Here is a 20,742-nt window from a genome sequence, read left to right on the forward strand (position 1 = left end):
ATCTAGCATTTGCAAATTCGGCTATGCTTCAATTGGTAGGGGGGGCAAAATATTTAGCGGGTGGCATTTCTGACCATTCGCCCTTGTCAATTTACATTGGGTCCACCGTGAGTCCTGCGGGGAGAGGGTGGAAATTGAACCCGGGGTGGTTGGAGGTGGAAGAGGTGTCCTCCCAAGTGGCGCCGCATTTTGCACATTATTGGGAGGATAACGAGGGGTCTGCCGATGCCACCGTTGTTTGGGATGCCTTTAAGGCCTGCATGCGGGGGCACTATATTTCGGCCATCAAACAGGCCCACAGGTCTCATAATCAGATGGATCAAGAATTGCAGGACAGGGAGAGGGTGTGTGCTATGGAGCACGCGAACAACCAGTCTGATGCCACTTATGGCGCATTGTTGGAGGCAAGGCGTGCTTTGCCACTCCATTACTCTGATCTAACACACACCTCTACGACGAAAATGGGACAAGAACGGTAAACTTTTGGCCATGCTAGTGGCTGAGCAAAGGGTGCAGACTAATATTCCTTGTATCAAGAACACTCAGGGTGACCTGTTGACTACCCCGACAGACATACTAGACACCTTTGTGGAATACTACATGACCCTTTATGCACCCATACCGACCTATGACATGGCTGAGCTGGATGGGTTGTTAGCATCATTACAGGTCCCGAGGCTGTCTGAGGTGGATAGGGACTTTTTGGAGGCTGACATAGCGACTGAGGAAATTGAAAAGGCTATTAGGTCCTTCCCTCCCCGTAAATCCCCAGGGCCTGACGGCTTCTGCAGCGAGTGGTATAGGCAGAACTTGGAAGAACTGGTCCCTCGACTTAAAAACCTATATGATTACTGCTTGGAACACAGGTGTCTCCCGGCTTCTTTGCTGGAGGCACAGGTGATCCTGCTGCCGAAGCCGGGTAAGGACCCTTTATTATGTTCTTCGTATAGACCCATCGCACTGCTGAACCAGGACTTAAAAATTCTAACGAAGGTACTGGCTACCAGACTCTCTCAGGTTATCACAACTCTGGTTGATATAGATCAGACGGGGTTTATTCCGCAGAAATCTACTGACACGAATTTACGTAGATTGTTCACCCACCTGCAGATTGAACACGCTGCCAAAGGATCTAGGGTGGTAGTTTCCCTGGATATGGCCAAGGCCTTTGATTCCGTAGACTGGCAGTACATGTTAACAGTTCTGCGGAGAATGGGCTTTGGGGAGACCTATGTGACCTGGATCTCTCTGCTTTACAGTGCTCCACAGGCCGGTATCAAGATAGCCAATTCAGTCTCACCTCAATTCGGCGTCCACAGGGGCACACGTCAGGGGTGTCCTCTGTCCCCGTTCTTATTTGCTTTAGCCATAGAGCCACTGGCTATAGCCCTGAGGCTATCGCCTGGGGTAGGAGCACTGGAGGTGGGGGGCATTAGGGAGTGTATAGCGCTCTATGCAGATGACATGCTCCTCTTCTTGAAGGATGCAGGGCCATCTCTGGAGGCGGTCTTTGGGGTGCTCGACAAATTTGCTGAGTTCTCCGGGCTCCGGGTTAATTGGGAGAAATCCAACGTGTTGGCTATTGATGGGGAGGCACGAGAGTTGGCGACCACTAGGGTCCCCATCGCCTGGGTGCAAGAATTTAAATACTTGGGAGTGAAAGTTTCACCACGAGTGGGCGACTTTATGTCTTTGAATCTCCTCCCATTGTTGGCCAGGGTTAAGGTGCAGCTGGAAGCATGGAAGCATCTGCCACTGTCCCTCATTGGTAGGGTCAACCTGCTCAAGATGAAGGTTCTTCCTGTGTTCCTTTACCTTTTACGTAATTCCCCTATTTGGATTCCTTGCTCGTTTTTTCGGAGGGTTAACGGTCTCTTTGGATCCTTTCTGTGGGCTGCTTCGCACCCTCGGATAGGTCTCAGGGTTTTGCAGGAGCCATGGGGTCAAGGTGGCTTGGCATTACCGGATCTTTTTAAATATTATTTAGCTGGGCAAATGGTGGTCGCCGGACGGTGGCTGACACGGGAGGACGGGGATTCGGCAAATGTACTGGAGGCGGCCCTTGTGGGCTCATATGAGAGCCTGTCCTATTTGGTGTATAGAGGTCCAGGGGCTTCACCAGCTCTGACGGCCTCTATGCGGGCAACGATTCGGGCCTGGGGGAAAGTGCAGTCCTTGATGAAACAGCCAGAAGGGAGCTGGTCTCCTGACACTCCTCTATGGTTCAATCCTAAATTGTCACATTTTGGGGGCATACCGGATCCGGTGATATGGGCCAGGGTAGGTATTAAACAGTTAAAACATGTGGTGGGAGGGGGACAGCTTTTGACGTTTGATCAGCTTAAGGAACAACATGATCTTCCCAATTGGTATTTTTTTCGGTACCTACAGTTGCGGCACGCTTTTCTCTCTCAGTTCGGTCCTGGGGCTCTGCGGTTGGGAGTGTCGCCCCTGGAAATGGTGCTGCGAACAGAGGACCTGAAAAAGCCTCTCTCCGTTGTGTACAGAATGTTGTTCTTGGACAGGCCAAAACCTGTCCAACAATGTAGAGAGGTGTGGAGTGCCTTGGTACCCGACTTTGGAGGGGAGGATTGGGACGACATGTGGGGATACCCGTTCCAGACCTTAGTATCGGCTAAAGACAGACTTATCCAGTTTAAAATCCTGCATAGAGTATACTACACCCCAGCCAGACTGGCTAGAATTTACGGTACGGGGACGGGGGGATGCTGGCGCTGCACAGCTGACCGAGCTGATTTTGACCATGTGTTTTGGCAGTGCCCGCGGATTGAGGAGTTCTGGAGGGGAGTGACACAGGTTATACAATCTGTCCTTTCGATGCCAATTCCAGTCACAGTTGCGGTATGTTTGCTTGGATTGGTGGAGGAGTTGGCACCTTGAAAGGCGCAGAGGACTCTGATTTCTCTGGCGCTGTTTTATGCACGCAAATCTATCCTGCTATGTTGGAAGAAACCCGAACCTCCTACGGTTTCTTATTGGAAAGGTTTAATTAATAAAGCTCTACCGTTATACAAAGCCACCTATCTCAACAGAGGGTGTCCTAACAAATTTGAGAGGGTGTGGAGGTGTTGGCTTGATGCCGCTGACACTGTGAATTGATCGCTAGGCGGGTGGTGTACTCCTTGTGTGTCGGGTGAGGGGAGGGGTAGGGAGGTGTTATTCCTTGGGTTGGCTTACATCCCCATCTTGGGTAACCTAATACTCAGTAACGGTACAATTAATGTGTTTCTTATTTGTGTGATACTGTCGATGATCACAGACTGAGCTCCAGAAGGAGAATGGCGGGCTGCACGGGAGGGAGTTTTGTTGGGTGGGGGGAGGGAGTGGCTGGGAAGGGCGGGGGGGGGGGGGTTATGTTTATGTTTATGTTTGTATGTTATTACTGTGTTGAAAAACTTTCAATAAAAATAAATTTCAAAAAAAAAAAACAATCATATTAAGGAGTACCTGCCCACAAAGACAAACACTAGGTCTAAAGCCCCATACACTCAATAAGAAATTTTGCCAGCAAAAGTCGGATGTGAGCTTCAGAAATTCCGACTGTGTTTACGCTCCATAGGACTTTTGCTGGCAGAATTCCAGCCAGCAAAAGATTGAGAGCGGTTCTCTATTTTTTGGTCGGAAAAAGTTCAGATCGTAAATTCCAATCATCTGTACAAATTACGACACGCAAAATTCCTACGCATGCTCGGAAACACTGAACTTCATTTTCTCGGCTCGTCTTGTGCGAACTTTTGTGTGAAAAAAACATCCAAGTTTTTTCCGAAGGAAAATCCGCTCGTTTGTATGGAGCATTACACTAGTGGATTCATTTTGTAAAAACATTGGCTATCTCTGTGCACAATATTTACATATGTAAATAGGGGAGCGGTATGTAACTGCAGCAGCGGACAGTTGGGATTAATAAAAAAAGCACAAGATTTAGGTTGGGTCCACATATATGCAAATTGGGTGCGTTTTTAACTGCATCCAATTCACATAACATGTGAATGTGACCGGCTCTCAATGAAGCGCTTTCACACTTGTCTGGAACGGCTGCAGTGCAATTTTGAAAAGGGTCCTGTGCGTTTTTGTGTCCAGTTTAGGTGCCAACTCAGGCACAAATTTACACCTGAACCGGTGAACAGAAACGCACCAGACTCTGGACTGCAAACCACAGTAGGACAAAGTGCACTATCCAAAGAAACCAGAATGAATACTGTGCTGGTCTGATTTCAATATAGGAAGAAGTTGCTATGGGTTTCTGTAGATTGAACTTTGTGCGTATCTTCTTTGACTGTCTATTACACAAGTACATATTGGACTCAGTCAGAGGATGAGCCCATTACGAAGGCAGCCAAAGCAGAGAATTAAAGTGGTTGTAAACCCTTACAAACCACTTTGACCTACAGGTAAGCCTAGATTAAGGCTTACCTGTAGGTCCAAGAAATATCTCCTAAACCTACACGGTTTAGGAGATATTTACTAAAAGAGTCACAGCTGTCTACGGCATATGCGTCGTAGACAGCTGTGCGCAGACGCACTAACGCCGTTAGCAGCATGCCGCTGTTAACAACAATATGCCGTTAGTGGCGGCTCCCGTGCACATGTGTGCGAGTGACATCATTGCTGCTCCAGAGCTGTGAGTGGCCGGAGCAGCGATACCCGGAAGAAGATGGACCCTCAGGACTACAGGGGACAGCGGTGACATCGCTGTCAGGTAAGTGACACATAATGGGCTACTATGCGATGCATAGTAGCCCATTATGCTTTACCTTTGCATGGAGACAAAGAGGAAGTAAACTCGTCAGGGTTTACTTCCTCTTTAATTTCACTCTTGTGTAGGAAGCTTTGGCTTGGATTTTAAATTGGATTTATAGACATGCTGCTTCTTACTTATGAGCTTGAGCCTTTTAAAGGTAGAAATACAGCTGTTGTACTGAGCTTTGAAACAGACCTATTAAAAAACAGCTTAGAAACTTGCATGTCCCTCATACCTGTTTTCTTTGTTTTGTTTTTTCAGAATCAGCAACAACAGAAAATGCGTACGTTTGGTATTCTTTCTTCAAGTGATCACAATCCGTGGTTGGTGTTATGCAACCATTTTCAAAATGAAGGCAGACTCTTGGGTGGATGGAGCCAGAGGATTACAACGAATCCACACATTTTTTACTATGTAGCTATATGGGGTTACTTACGAAAGGCAAATCCACTTTGCACTACAAGTTCACTGCAAGTGCACTTGGAAGTGCAGTCGTTGTAAATCTGAGGGGTAGAGGAAATGAGGGTAAGCTCTGCTGATTTTATCATTCAATCATGTGCAAGCTAATATGCTGTTTGTTATTTTCCTTGCATGTCCCCCTCAGATCTACAGTGACTTTGCTTCCAAGTGCACTTGTAGTGCAAAGTGGATTCACCTTTCATAATTAACCCCCATAGTGTATACACCAATGTGCCCCATACAATGAACCCACACATTTTTACTATATAGTTATAGCATATATACACTATATTGTCAAACGTATTGGGACACCTGCCTTTACATACACATGAACTTTAATGGCATCCCAGTCTTAGCCCGTAGGGTTCAATATTGAGTTGGCCCACCATTTGCAACTATAACAACTTTAACTCTTCTGGGGAGCCTGTCCACAAGGTTTAGGAGTGTGTCTATGGGCACTAATGTTGACAAGAAGGCCTGACTCGCAGTCTGCACTCTAATTCATCCCAACGGTGTTCTACCGAGTTGAGGTCTGGACTCTGGGCAGGCCCGTCAAGTTCCTTCACACCAAACTCACTCATCCATGTCTTCATGCACCTTGCTTTGTGCACTGGTCCACATTATTTAGTGGAGGGGGAATATGGTGTGGGGTTGTTTTTCAGGGGTTGGGCTTGGCCCCTTAACGCGTCAGCATACCAAGACATTTTGAAGAATTTCATGCTCCCAACTTTGTAGGAACAGTTTGGTGATGGCCCCTTCCTGTTCCAACATGACTGCGCACCAGTGCACAAAGCAAGAGCCATAAAGACATGGATAAGCAAGTTTGGGGTGGGGGAACTTGACTGGCCTACACAGAGTGCTGACCTCAACCTGATAGAACACCTTTGGGACGATTTAGAGTGCAGACTGCGAGCCAGGCCTTCTTGTCCAACATCAGTGCCTGACCTCACAAATGCGCTTCTGGAAGAATGGTCAAATATTACCTTGGACATGCTCCAAAACGTTGTGGACAGCCTTCCCATAAGAGTTTAAGCTGTTATAGCGGCAAAGGGTGGGCCAACTCAATATTGAACCCTACGGACTAATGCCGTGTACACACGGTTGGACATTCCAATGACAAAATCCGTCAGATTTTTTCCGACAGATTGTGGCAGAAACTTGTGTTGCATACACACGGTCACACAAAGTTTTTGGAAAATCCGATCGTTCAGAACGCGGTGACGTAGAACACGTGCGATGGGACTATAAAGAGGGCAGTAGCCAATAGTTTTTGTCTCGTGATTTATTCTGAGCATGCGTGCCACTTTGTCCATCGGAATTATCTACACACGATCGGAATTTAAACGATCGGATTTTGTTGTCGGAACATTTTAGATCCTGCTCTCAAACTTTGTGTGCCGGAAATTCCAACAGAAAAAGTCTGATGGAGCCCATACATTTTGGGATTTTCCGACAACGTGATCCGATCGCACATTTTACATCGGAAAGTCCGACCGTGTGTACAGGGCATAAGACTGGGATGCCATTAAAGTTCATGTGCGTGTAAAGGCAGGTGTCCTAATACTTTTGACAATATAGTGTAGTATATACATCAAAGGCAGCTGGTGTGTCTGCATCCCCTAGCTACACAGATCCTACATACAGCTGCATGCCAAAAAAAACAGTGGAAAAGCATATTGTAGGTATATTTTTTACACCTGGATATTGGGTTTAATTTGCACAATTTGTTCTGGATTACAGTGCAGGAAATGTGCTTGGGACCAGTTCTAAATTACAACACTATAATAAACAGGTCATTGTATTTGCCGTAATATCCCTAGGAAACTCAGGGAGCCACAGCTCAACTTCAATAGTTACACCACTGAATAAATATTCTTGCAGCTATGTTTGGCAAAAAAGGAGGTCTACTTGAGAATAACGGGTTATAGAACATTTGGAGCCGCTATGGGCTGTGATTGTATTAGATAACTCTTCTTTGTCTTCTATTTCAGCCCTGAAACAGGCCAGGCCTCCACCACCCTGCAAGCGTGCAGTGCCTCTGCCCCTTCCTGATCGCAGGATGTCTCTTCCTTGCACTTCCATATGTTCACCACCACCAACCTTCACCAATTTCCCCAGAGGCATGGATGGTAAGCGTGGCACAAATCACATTATCTCTAGGGACACTGTAACAGCTTCACCTAAGACACAATCATATACATTAGGCTTATGAAACAAATGTCTTTAATGTAGCACTGCCCCCTTGGGGATTGCTGAGAATTACCTGCTCATCTGCACGGCCATGACCAAGTGAACATCCCAACCCACCTGACATTCTGGGTTCAGACATCCTCGTATCACTGTGTTGCAATAATCAAACAACTCTCTAAAATTAGATTCTGAAATACTTTACTTGGACCCAATAAGGTAAAGTTACTTCAAAGAGAGATGTAATAAATCTGCTGAGTCGAGATAACAGCGTCAACTCAGCAAACAAATTCCTCCCAAAGACACAAATAATGATTTATATATATGTGCACTCCCTTTATCATCAAAGTTCACCTCTTAGTGGATGTTTCAGTTAACTACTTATGCGGCACTATAATGAAGATGTAATCTAGCCAGCCTATGCTATCCTAATGAAAATTCCGCCAGCAAAAGTCCGATGTGAGCTTTTGGTCGGAAATTCCGACCGTGTGTATGCTCCATCGGACTTTTGCTGGTGGAATTTCCGACCGGGCAAAAGATTGAGAGAAGGTTCTCTCTATTTTTCCGACGGAAATAGCTCCGATCATAAATTACGATCGTCTGTAGCAATTCTGACGTGCAAAATTCCTACGCATGCTCGGAAACAATTTGAGGCATGCTCGGAAGCATTGAACTTAATTTTCTCGGCTCGTCATAGTGTTGTACGTCACCATGTTCTTGACGGTCAAAAGTTCAGAGAACTTTTGTGTGAACGTGTGTATGCAAGCCAAGCTTGAGCGGAATTCCGTCGGAAAAACCATCCAAGATTTTTCTGACGGAAATTCCGCTCGTGTGTACGGGGCATAAGGGGAAGATGTGAAATGAGGGGGAAACTCTGATGATTTATTAATCCAATCATGTGTAGGAAAGTCCCAGGCCTCTTTTGGCCTAATAGTTACCTCCAGAATTAGAGAGAGCTGACATCATTCAGTGTAGAGTGGGTTACAAGGCATGGGGGGGTGTAATGCAAGATGAACAGGTGGGCACCAGACTCTTTTTGAATGCAAAGAGATTTATTGTCACTTAAACAAAACCTTGGGAGAGAGGGTTAGGGCCAGGACACCCTTAAGTAGATGCAATAATAATTAGCAGACTCTGAGACTTCTACAGGTAGACAGCTATGCAGGTGAAGGCCTCCAGGCTGACACCACTTCTGTATAGGTAGGACCGCTGTCTCCTTTGGCAACAAACTTGTAGCTGTTACTAATGATAATGATAGGTATTCAACTATATGCAACACAAACAGTTTTCTTTACCCCACACTCCCCAACTGTGGGTCTTCACTCCACGAGCTCCCAGTCACTCTCACTAGACTTCAGATCCATTAGCCACTGGAACCCCTGAGCTCTTTCACTGTAGCCCTCATTATCTTCTTCAAGCATCACCCCCCGCCCCCCCCCCCCCTCACTGCTAGGTCCCTGACTTGCCACTCGCAGATACTATTCAAGTTTCACCCCTACTGACACATTAAGTCCCTGACTTGGCACTCCACAAGCGTCACCTTGGCTGTCCTGCTGGGTCCCTGACTTGGCACTTGCTGAAGTTTTCCCACTTCTTCACTGTCCCCAGCTGGTCGAAGAGTCTGCTCTTGTACTGGCCTCAGCTTACTAACAATGGTCTCTGGTAGTAAGGTGGATGGGCCCTTAGTGGCGACAGCTTTCGTTCTACCTCTAACTACTACTGCTTCCTTGGCCGGCAGAACCGTTCCTTCTGGTTGGACTACAAGCCCGCAGTCCCAACCCTACGCTGCTTTCCTGCTTCTGGATAGGCCAGTCTGCATAGACAGCCTAGCAGCCAGATGTCCCCAGGATAGGCCTTAGGTTTGTGGCCTAGCAGCCTGGGGGATTACAACAAACGTCTACCCAGACAGCCGTCCAGGTGGCACAGAACCCCGGTCACCTTATTTCACCCAAATAAATAGGTTCCCACAGCAGGCCAAGGGGCCCAAGAAAATCCCTGCCCATTGGCTGAGATACCCCATTCATTCCTAATCTGTCCTTGCAGTGCCCTTGTCTTATCTTTTTTTAATTTTTTTTTTTTTTTATAAAATTCTGTTTATTAGGCCCTTGTCGTATCTAATGTCACTAGATACCCGGCCATCTAGTGACAGAAGAGAGAAGTGCAGCAATTCCAGAATGAGGGCAAAATCAATTGACCTCCTGACAATTGGCCAAGGCAACTATCACTTGGCAATAAATTTAATAGCAACCCTGCCTAAACATCAGGGTGCTACACAAGCAAAAATGCTGTTTTTTTATATTCCTTGCAAGTCCTCCTCAGATTTACAGCGACTGCACTTCCAAGTGCACTTAGAAGTGCACAGTGGAGTTGCCTTTAGTAAATAACCCCTAATGATCGCTTTTGGTGGCTATAGCTGCTGGCAGCGATCACACAAAAAAAACGACATTCTGGTTGTAATGAAATCAGTCAATAGGTCAACTTCATACAACCAGCCTGCTCATAGAAAGATCCAAAATTGTCCGGATCCTGCTGAAGTTTACACTAGCGGCAGCCTTTGCCGCCCCTCTGGAAAGTGATCAGCAGTCATTCAATTTGTCAAAGGTGTTGGACAGGTATTGTGGAGGTGGAATGTTTTAGCTCTGTAAATACCACAGTGCTTCCCAGCAACGACATGTTTTGCTTATAGTTGTTGGGACGGTTGCGGTACAACCACATTTACCAAACATGATGGGGGGGGGGGCAGTTATGAATCATTTTTGCAACAGGATGTGTACATCCCTGAACAATTTGAGGTGGTCGGGGCGGGGGGGGGGGGGGGGGGAGTAAAAATGCAGCTCAACCCCCAACCACAAATTTAAGTCCTAACACAGAGAAACTTCTGTTTAGACTTACTAGTTCTTTAGAGTTACAGGAGTCTCTAGTTATTAAACTTATAATAATAACTGCTACATTGCCACAACTCGACAGTGTTCAGTAATTACAGCAGTGGAACAATTTTACTTATCACCCGTTTGAAGTTTTTATTTTCTGTTTCATTTGCCGCAAAAATCTGTGTGATCCGGGATTGTCTTTTGTTGTAAGGACACTATCTGTAGACTTGTCATTAGCAACTCAAACCCATAGGTGGCGCCATGTGTCTTCACCATCCAAACTAAAACACGTGCTTTTACAATGTTGCGTGCCACAAAGCAATTCTATTGTTTATTAAATCTGACTTTATCTGTGTTTATTAACAAAAGAATTCCTGTTAAAATGTGCATGACGTTTTATGTTAGCATCCAATATTGCAGCAAAGAATAAATATATATATAATGCCACACAAACACGTTAAAGTGCACCTGTCATTAGCCACCCACATAGGTTAAGGTGCACTTGTCATGTAACCACATGGGGCCAATGAACAGTTGTACAGCTGAGAATGGGTTTTAAATAGAAGGAAGAGAGTAACAAAATGTTATAAGAATGCATGCTCATTTGTGGCATATAAATACATGAAATAAGCACATTCATGGAGATATTTAATTTAAAGTGTTACTAAACCCACAACAGTAAATGCAGTCTATATATGCAGTAAAGCATGCTTGTTATACTCACAGTGGAACCTAAGGGGTTAATTCTCTGCATTGTGTAAAAAGGCTGTTTGATCCTGTCTTCTCTGATCCTCCCCTTCTTCCATTGACTCCAGAACATGTCTGGATAAGACAGAGCCTTTGGAGTCACTTGGCACATGCTCAGTTTGGTGTGTATTGCTAGAGAGTTTTTTTTTTCTTTCTTCAGAGAGTGCATGTGATAAGCATAGGGCCAATCAGCACTATCCAGACAGAGGGTCAGGGATCCTGATAGGGCAGCTTAGTGCAGTATGAACTCCTCCTATAAGCTTTACCAGCAACTGATAGAAACCACAAGACTGCTATATACTACTGATGAGAAAAGGTATTTAGCAGTTTATATTTACTAAAATAATTGCATTTCCATGTTCTGTGTACTGTGGGAGACCAGATATAGTGAATACAGGGTCCTGGGTTTAGTAACACTTTAATGTTAAACTTTTGGCCAGTGATTCATATTATTATTTTCTTTCTTGCAGATTTGTATTTGACACTTCTGGAGACTTCGGTAAAGTGTAGACATATGGAAATAATTGAGTGCTAAATATATGATTAAATCTTATAAATAAATTGTAGCTATTCTCAGAGGAATACCTAGAGTATGTGAAACTCATATTGGATTATTTCTTTAACCCCTTCCCACTGGCCCCCAGGGCCCCTTAACTGGGTCTTAATGTGGTAGTAAACCTCTAGGATTTTTTTCCCCTCACCTGAAAGGTAAGGTCATAATGTGCTAGTATGCATTGCATACTAGCACATTATGTTAAACTTACCTAAAAACAAAGCCTTCCATCACCAAGCTGTCACTGCTGCAGGCGCTTCAATCTTCACCCGGTATTCCTTCCCGGTCCATGGACTCTGGCTGTGTGACTAGCCAAAAGCCACGATGACGTCACTCCCGCACATAAACACGCATTTATGGCACAGGACTCTGAAACAGCCCGGGTGGCCGTTCCTTCAGAGCGCATGCTCCGGTGACATCACCAACTGCATGTACAGTAAATACAGGCATACCCCATGTTTAAGTACACAATGGGGTTTATTTACTAAAGCTGGAAAGTGCAAAATCAGGCTCACTTCTACATAGAAACCAATGAGATTCTAACCCCAGCTTGTTCAATTAAGCTTTGGTAATAAAACCTGGAAGCTCATTGGTTTCTATACAGAAGTGATCCTGATTTTGCACTTTCCAGCTTTAGTAAATAAACCCCATTGCATACTTAAAAGTGGGGTATGCCTGTATCTCCTAAACAGTGCATATAGGTAAGTCTTATTATAGGCTTACTTATAGGTTAAAGTCAGAGGGGAGAGTGGAGGGTGAGGGAGGACAGTTTCCCAATCACATCACCACTGTCACTGGCTGTCAAAAAGGTCACATGATTGGGAGTGCATCACGCCAGCTCCCAATCATAACTGGAGTCCAATACCTGTCTGTGACAGCTCGGTCGCAGTGCTGGGAGCACACAGTAATGCCCCGTACACACGGTCGGATTTTGTGACAGAAAATGTTCGATGGAAGCTTTTTGTCGGAAATTACGACTGTATCTCCATCGGAAATTTTCCATTGGAATTTCCATCACACAAAATTTGAAATCTGGATCTCAAATTTTCCAACAACAAAATCTGTTGTCGGAAATTCCGATCGTGTGTACACAATTTCGACACACAAAGTTCCACGCATGCTCGGAATCAAGCAGAAGAGCCGCACTGGTTATTGAGCTTAATTTTTCTTGGCTCATCGTACATGTTGTACGCCACCTTGTTCTTGATGTTCGCAATTTCTGACCAACTTTGTGTGACAGTGTGTATGCAAGACAAGTTTGAGCCAACATTTGATTGGTTCACAGCTGCAATCGCCAAGCTAAACAAAATGGGGCTCCTGTAAAAAAATTATATAAAAATAAAATTGAAAAAATAACACAAAAATAAAATGATAGTAATAAAAAAAACTACAGTACACCATCCACTGCCCTACTAACACCATGTTTTAATACATTTTAAAATGATGTTTACATTTATTTATATGTGTGTGTATATATAATGCAATACACACCTATGGATGAACAGTTGCTGTGGACAACACTTCTACTGTTTCTTTGTAATAGCGATAAAAATAAGCAATGAAATCATCCCCAAACTTGAGTGTGGCACCGAGTTGATGTCAATAATAAATGCTTTCTGGATTTAGATTGTAGTTTTGCTAGAACATTGTTTCTTAAAGCGGAGGTCCACCCTAAAGTGGACCTTCCGCTCATCGGAACCCTCCCCCCCTCCGGTGCCACAATCGGCACCTTTCAGGGGGGAGGGGGGTGCAGTTACCTGGATAATCCAGGTAACTGCACCCACTTCCGGGATAGCTCTCTGCGGAAAGGGGCGTAACTTACGCCCCTTTCCGCAAGTGCCCGCCCCTTCCCGCAAGTGCCCCGCTGCCTGCTGGGAAACACACAGATCCCAGAGGCAGCGGGGACCGTCCTCATTGCGCAGCGCGGCTCGCGCATGCGCATTAGGGAACCGGGAAATGAAGCCAAAAGGCTCCATTTCCTGATTCCCATACCCAAGATGGCGGCGGCAGCACTCGAGTGTCGATCTAGAGATCGGCTTCGGGTGCCGACATCGCGGGCGCGCTGGACAGGTAAGTGTCACTATTTTAAAAGTCAGCAGCTGCAGTATTTGTAGCTGCTGGCTTTAAAAAAAAAAAAAAAACGCGGAGTCCCGGTGGACTCCTGCTTTAAGCGGGGTTCCGCAAGCACAGGATCCAGTTTACCTTGGATTACACCTCTGATGTAATGGGGGCCTCTGATGTGATGGGGGCCTCTGATGTGATGGGCAACCTCTGATGTGATGGGCAGCCTCTGATGTGATCGGGGCCTCTGATGTGATCGGGGCCTCTGATGGGATGGGCAGCCTCTGATGTGATGGGCAGCCTCTGATGTGATGGGGGCCTCTGATGTGATGGGGGCCTCTGATGGGATGGGCAGCCTCTGATGTTGGGCAACCTCTGATGTGATGGGGCCCTCTGATGTGATGGGCAGCCTCTGATGTTGGGCAACCTCTGATGTGATGGGGACCTCTGATGTTATGGGGACCTCTGATGTGATGGGGGGCCTCTGAGGTGAAGGAATGCCTCTGGCGTGATAGGGGCACTTCTGATGTGATGGGCATCTCTGATGTGAAGTACATTTCATCAAGTTGAACTTTATGGACATGTCTTTATTCAATAAACCCATGTGACTTCATCAGTCTTCTATTGAGGGAAGTTTCCACTATAACATTCAGTATAGGACAGTGTGCATGGCAGTTGTGCATATTGACAAATATTTGCCCATTTGTTGTTCTACATTATGGAGGTATTCCTGTCAATGACTTCAATTCCAAATTACAATTAAATCCAATAAAAATATAGCACAGTGGAAATTTTTTCAGTGCAAAGCAATGGAGTACATGGGTAAAAACTCATTCTATGTTTGTCATGTTGCCTATGTTTGAAAACATAGTACATTCAAGGCTAGTAAAATCAGGCTTCTTTATGGCCGCTCCAAAGCTGACCAGACACTAGTAGAATTTTCTTTAGAAATGTTTTATTTTAAGAACGTTTGTATGATTTTGTAATCATTAGCCCCTCGTACACACGGTCAGACATTCCAACAACAAAATCCGTTGGATTTTTTCCGACTGATTTTGTCTGAAACTGGTGTTGCATACACACGAACAAAGTTGTCGGAAAATCCGATTGTTCGTAGCGTGATGGCGTTATTTTGTTATGACGGGACTACGTTCAGGCTAGTAGCCAATAGATTTGGTCTAGGAATTTGATCTGAGCATGTGTGGCACTTTGTCCGATCGGAATTCTCTACAAAAGATCGGACAAAGTCAGATCGGATCATGTTGTCGGAAAATTTTATATCCAATTTTATATCCAGCTCTCAAACTTTGTTGGTCGGACATTCCGATGGAAAAATCCAATGAAGCCCACACACGGTCGGATTATCCGACCGTGTGTACAAGGGCTAAGGGTGGTCAAATCAATAGTCTTTTTGCAGTGACAATAAAATTTGAAGGAGCACAATGAAAATTTCTTCACCAACGATCATATTTCTAATAGTGTCTAATCTTATGGTCTTTGTTCAGGAAAGTCCATTTGTTCCAAAATTAAACGTTGTTCTAAGTGAAATTGTGAAGAACTTTCAAACAACGTTTGTGAAATCATTGAATGTACTGAAAATTTTCATATGAATGTTTGGATGACTGTTTGTTTTAAGATCTACTAGTGTATGGCCAGCTTTAATCTGCTGTGACTACATAACAACAGCAGGACAAGAGTGTCGATAATTTGTAGTACTAAGAAGACCTTGCTTTTAGCAGTCTAAGGTTATCCCATTTTGTTCCTGCAGGCGAAATCACACAAAGATGTTGGTGCAGGTAAGTAAACACAAAGGTCAATGAAATCATACATGAACAAGCCTTTAAACTGTGAGGCTTCTTTCCTGGCCCACCTTACGTCAGCACATAACTCCTCCTCTGGACCACCTTTTCCTAGCTCAATAAAAGACACCCGCTCCCCAACTAAAATGTTCTTCTTTTGTGGTTACACTCCAGGCCACCTGTTAATTGCATTGTCCTCATTGGGATCTTTACAGTGGCCATTCCATTGGTGCCTTGGGCCAGGTGGCACATGAAGGAATTTCAGTTTTCCTTCCCAAGTCATTGGATGGGCTGTCTGTGGATCGGAAGGTCTTTGGGTCTGCACGAATTCAAGAATGGGAATTTTGGAAATCACCATTACCTCTTTTGGGGCTTGCCTCTCAGCCCATGAGATGGTATTATTCTGATGTCAGATGCCAGTCTCTCTCTCTAGTTTGAGGAGACGGGTGCAAGGCCATTGGAGCCTGGTGGAGTGCAAACACTCTAACTTGAATAAAAGGCAGCTTTTCTAGCATTATAAGCCTCTCGAAGGCTTCTCCAAGAAACCCAGAGTAAGGAGGGCTAGCTAAAGTTCTTGTGCAGCCATCAAATGGCTTTACAAGCTAGACATGCAGTTAGTACGTTCTGCAAAGTTTTGTGCAAGAGGCATCAATTCTTTTTGCCTTTAGCAGCATTTCTTTGATTGTCAGTGTCTCTTTTCATGTGTTCTCTCTCGCCCATTTATTCTGCTAGTTATAGTAGGTATGGAAAAGAATCACCCCCCCCCCCCCCCCATGAAGACAGAGACAGTTTTTGTTTTATCCAGCTGTATTTACTCAGTGCAACTTATAGCATACAAGTGAAAGATATAACACCAAAATGTAAGAAAAAAAACTAAAAAACAGAATGACTAAGTTGGGAAAAGGATCACCCACTTACTGGCAGTATTTTGTTGAACCACATTTTGCTTTAATTATAGCCTACTAACTTTGCACATTAAGACTTTGCAATATTTGCCCACTCTTTGCAGAACTGCTCAAGTTCAGTTAAATTTGATGGTGACTGTTTGTGGACTGCAGTCTTAAAGTCAATCCACAGATTTTTAATGGGGTTTAAGTCTGCGCTCTGACAAGGCCATGCAAATACATTCACTTTTTTCTCCAGAGTTTCACCCAAAAATGGAACTTCCGCTTTAAGGGAAGGTGACACCCTGACATGCCACATTTGGTATGTCATTCTTTTGGGGGGGGAGCGGAAAGCCTCAGCTCCCACTTCCTCCGGGCGCATCTCAGCGCCGGAAGTAAGTTCACCTCTCCCCCCCCCCCCCCCCCCACTTGGCAATCATCTGGGACACGTTACAGGTACCCGATGATTGCCCGGCCAGTCACAGCGCTGCAGAGAGGAGGGGGATATGAGCAGGGCTTCGATCCCCTGCATTGCTGGACCCTGAGATAGGTAAGTGTCCGATTATTATAAGTCAGCAGCTGCAGTATTTGTAGCTGCTGACTTAATTATTATTTTTTTAGTCGGAACTCTGCTTTAACCACTGTGGGGTCATTTTTGCTGTTTGCTTTTTCATGTTGGAGGGTAAACCTTCATCCCATTGACAACTTTCTGACAGAGGGTAGCAGATTTTCCTCAGAATTTGATGGTATTTTGCCCCATCCATTTTTCCTTCTATCCTGAGTGCTCCAGTCCCTGCTGCAGAGAAACACCCTCATAACAGGATATTACCACCTCCTTGCTTTACTGTAGGAATGGTGTTATTTGGATGGTGAGCTGTATTGGATTTCCGCCAGACATGTCGATTGGTGTTGAGGCCAAATCATTAAATTTTAGTCTCATCTGACCATAATGCCTTTTTTCCATTTGGCCTCAGAATCTTCAAGGTGTGTTTTGGCAAAGCTCAGTCATGACTGCATGTGGCCTTTCTTGAGGAGTGGCTTTTTTCTTGCAACCCTCCCATACAAGTCACATTTGTGGAGAATTGGTAATATTGTTGTCACATGCACACAATGACCACTCTGTCATAAATTCTTGCAGCTGCTTCTTGGTAGCCTCTCTGACCAGTTTCCTCCTGCATGACAACCGCAGCAAAATTGCACTGTGTTTGAGCTGCCATTAAGAAATAATGGCATCGCAAACACGTCCCACGTTTTGCCATGATTCTGGAATCGTGGACAGAATCGCCTGATTCTGCCTGTGATTCCAGAATGCCCAGGTGTGAATGGTGCTTAATAGTTTGTTGGCATGAGGCCTTAGGATGGCCATAGATGACCGGATTATCTTTCCCGCAACCCGAAAATCGATCAATTCCCCCCCTGACACTGACAGCATTGATGGGGAAATCCCTCCCACTGAGCTATTGTGCTCTCCTGGCGGACGGGCCAGGGGGGGAGCTGCCCTGGCTGGGAGAACACAGTGCTTATAGATGCTGACAACAATCGCATGAAAAATCTGACAGGTTGGTTGTGCCCAAGTTGATTGATCAATCCACTTGGATACAATCAGCCTGCCCATACATGGCTTTAGGGTGTCTTTACTTTAGATGAAAGAACAAAGAGACACATGAGAACAGCATCTATGTGAATCTGCGGGGCAGGTAGGGTTAGACTGGCAATTTTTGAGGAACTTGACTAACAAGTTAAAGCTGAACTCCAGCTAACACTTTCTAAGCAGGTACAGCAACCGTTTTTACATAAATAAAAGCTGACTATTGCACCCCGTCACAAAACTCTACTAAAACTCTACTTTCTGACCATTGGAATGATGCTCAAGTGCTTCATGAGTCTAGCATTTAGCATGTTTAGATGCGTTAACAAGTTCAGCATTTTTTCTGTTCTTCAACTCCTCTTCTGAACATGCTAGTGATGTTTTTTTTTTTTTTTTCTGCCTGTAAACGATTCTCTCGTAATATGCCTGTAAATGCCTATGTATACATGGACGCATAGGATAACATAGAGGTGTGCTTACAGGCATAAGAAAAAAAAACAGCAACCGATGCAAAAAGTGGCATTTTTTAAGCCCTATGTGCATGTGTCCTTAAAAATGTCATGGTATGCACAGAAAAAAAACATTGTCTGCTTTGATTCTTATTTAGTATTTTGAATTTGTGCACATGTGTAGAACTGTTAGGGGCATAGACACCATAAGCCAGGGTTCACACTATCAACTGCATATGAATTGCTCAGAAACCACACCGCATTCCTGGCCAATTCGCATGCAATAAGGTGCGGTGCGATTTATGGCCATTCAATTTGAACCCAGAAGAACCGGAACTTGAAGTTGTGCATGCACCAATTTTGGAACCACACTGCAACCAGTTCACTTGGTCGTTTTGTACCATGTGATCCGGTGCCGACACCCGCTGCAGATCGCAACGGCAGTGCAATTTGAATGCGATGTGCAAACACACATGGATCGGTTTCTAGTGTGGTTAGACCAAACTTTACAGGAAAAAAAATGGAGTGACACTGTTACTAATTTTCATGTTATCGGTGTTTAGCAGAGTTTTTATTTGATGAGATTAATTTATCGTATTATTTACTTTATTATTTTGTTACTTTTTTAGGTACTTTAATAAAATGTAGTTGTTATTGTTGATGTCTCTGATTCTAGTTACTGCAGCACAGTAAAAAAATGTTGTTATTACGTATCCACCTTTATTCAAAGGTTGCTTAGTCATTTTAGTTCATCTGTGAAAATTTCTCAGTACAATTTGTCTAAAATAGAAAAACAATAGAGACACAGCTAAGTTACTGTCTTTGTTAAAGTGAAGTCCCACCCAAAAGTGGAACTCCCGCTTACCTGATTCCCCCCCTCGGGTGCCACATTTGGCACCTTTCGGGGGGGGGGGGGGAGCGGGTACCTGATTTTACAGGTACCTTGTCTTCATTTCCAGTAGACCGGGCCGTGGTGAATTATGTCAGCAGTTTGGCCCCCCTCTTCCCTCCCCTTCTGCTGGGCCAGTGAGAGAGCACAGCGTTTTTTGCGCATGCGCAGTAGCGACCCGGCCGCGAAGCTGAAAAGGTTACACTGCCGGGTTCCTTTACCCGCAATGGAAACATCAGCTGCGCTGCCGACATCGCTGGACTCCAGGACAGGCAAGTGTCCAAATGTTAAAAGTCAGCAGCTACAGTATGTGTAGTGGCTGACTTTAAAATTTTAAAGGGGCGGGCAGACCTCTGCTTTAAGCTGAACTGCAGTTATGTTTTCATTAAAACCAGTAAAGCGGTATTAGACTGCAGATTAAAAAAGTAATTAAAAGGATCCGGAGGATTGGCAGGCGATGACCCTAGCCGTATCCAATTGCTCGCGCAACGTAGTGATTCTGGAAAATGCATATAAGGTGTTATATCGGTGGTATTATACCCCGACGCGCCTGGCACGCTTTGTTTCTACCTGTTCCCCTCATTGTTTCAGGGAATGTGCCCAAGAGGGTACTATGGCCCATATTTGGTGGACGTGCCCGCGGGTGTGCAGACTATGGGTCAGGGTCTATGCATTGCTCCGTAGCCTCCTTCGAGTAAATCTTAAAAGGGATCCGTTTGAGGCACTCCTTGGCAAACCAATCATTGCGCTATTGCGTCCAGACCGCCAATTGGCGCAACATCTCTTTACTGCAACTAAGTTGACAATAGCCAGAGCATGGAGAACCCCAACCCTGAGTTTCGAGGCAGTCAAGAACTGACTGAATGATGTTATGGTCAATGAAAAATTGTCTTCTGTTCTTTCTGACACGAACGCCAAGTTCCTACGTGTTTGGCAACCCTGGATCGCATATCATTATTCTCCTAGATTCGATGTTGCTATATTGTCAATGTAAGGACCGGTTGTGCACACCCTGTGAGCCCATTCTCTTCCTTCTCTCCCCTCCCTCCCCTCTCTCTCCCTCGTCCCCTCTTCCTTTTCTTTTTTTGACCCTCTCTGCTCCTCTCCTCCTTTCCATTCTACGACCTCTTTTAATCAACTCTTGACTCTTAGTACATCTTCCTCTCTCCTTCTTTCTTTTGTCATACCAATTTACAGTTGATGATTACGCTGGGCTGTTAATGTATTGTACGACAAGCTTCTGTTGCAGTCCTGTGAGAACCCGGGTCCACCCGGACACGGAAAATGTGGGCATCGCTTGGGCAACAGCCTGCTTTACTTAATATTACACTGTAACCCACCTGAACTGTAATTTGTATGAAAACCTATTGTATTGGAATGTACACTTGTTATTTGACAATAATAAAAACTTTTGTAAAAAAAAAAAAAAAAAAAGTAATTAAAAATCCCCTGCAAGGCAATGTCATAATGTGCTAGCATGCACTGCATATTAGC

At 44.8% G+C, this 20,742-nt stretch overlaps 1 protein-coding gene across 1 annotated transcript in view; it reads left to right on the forward strand.

The window, feature by feature from the left end:
• SH2D6 (SH2 domain containing 6) overlaps positions 1–20,742 on the forward strand; it is a 72,152-nt gene that overhangs the window by 26,129 nt on the left and 25,281 nt on the right. Inside the window, exons 7-10 of the mRNA XM_077469562.1 lie at positions 5,024–5,045; positions 7,213–7,350; positions 11,496–11,524; positions 15,408–15,435. Of these exons, the coding sequence (XP_077325688.1) occupies positions 5,024–5,045; positions 7,213–7,350; positions 11,496–11,524; positions 15,408–15,435 (217 nt within the window). The remainder of the gene's footprint in view (positions 1–5,023; positions 5,046–7,212; positions 7,351–11,495; positions 11,525–15,407; positions 15,436–20,742) is intronic.

This window comes from Lithobates pipiens, unplaced genomic scaffold, assembly GCF_037356315.1.
Source record: "Lithobates pipiens isolate NorthernLeopardFrog02 unplaced genomic scaffold, aLitPip1_a1.2 Scaffold_8, whole genome shotgun sequence".
In the NCBI taxonomy this organism is placed as follows: Eukaryota; Metazoa; Chordata; class Amphibia; order Anura; family Ranidae; genus Lithobates; species Lithobates pipiens.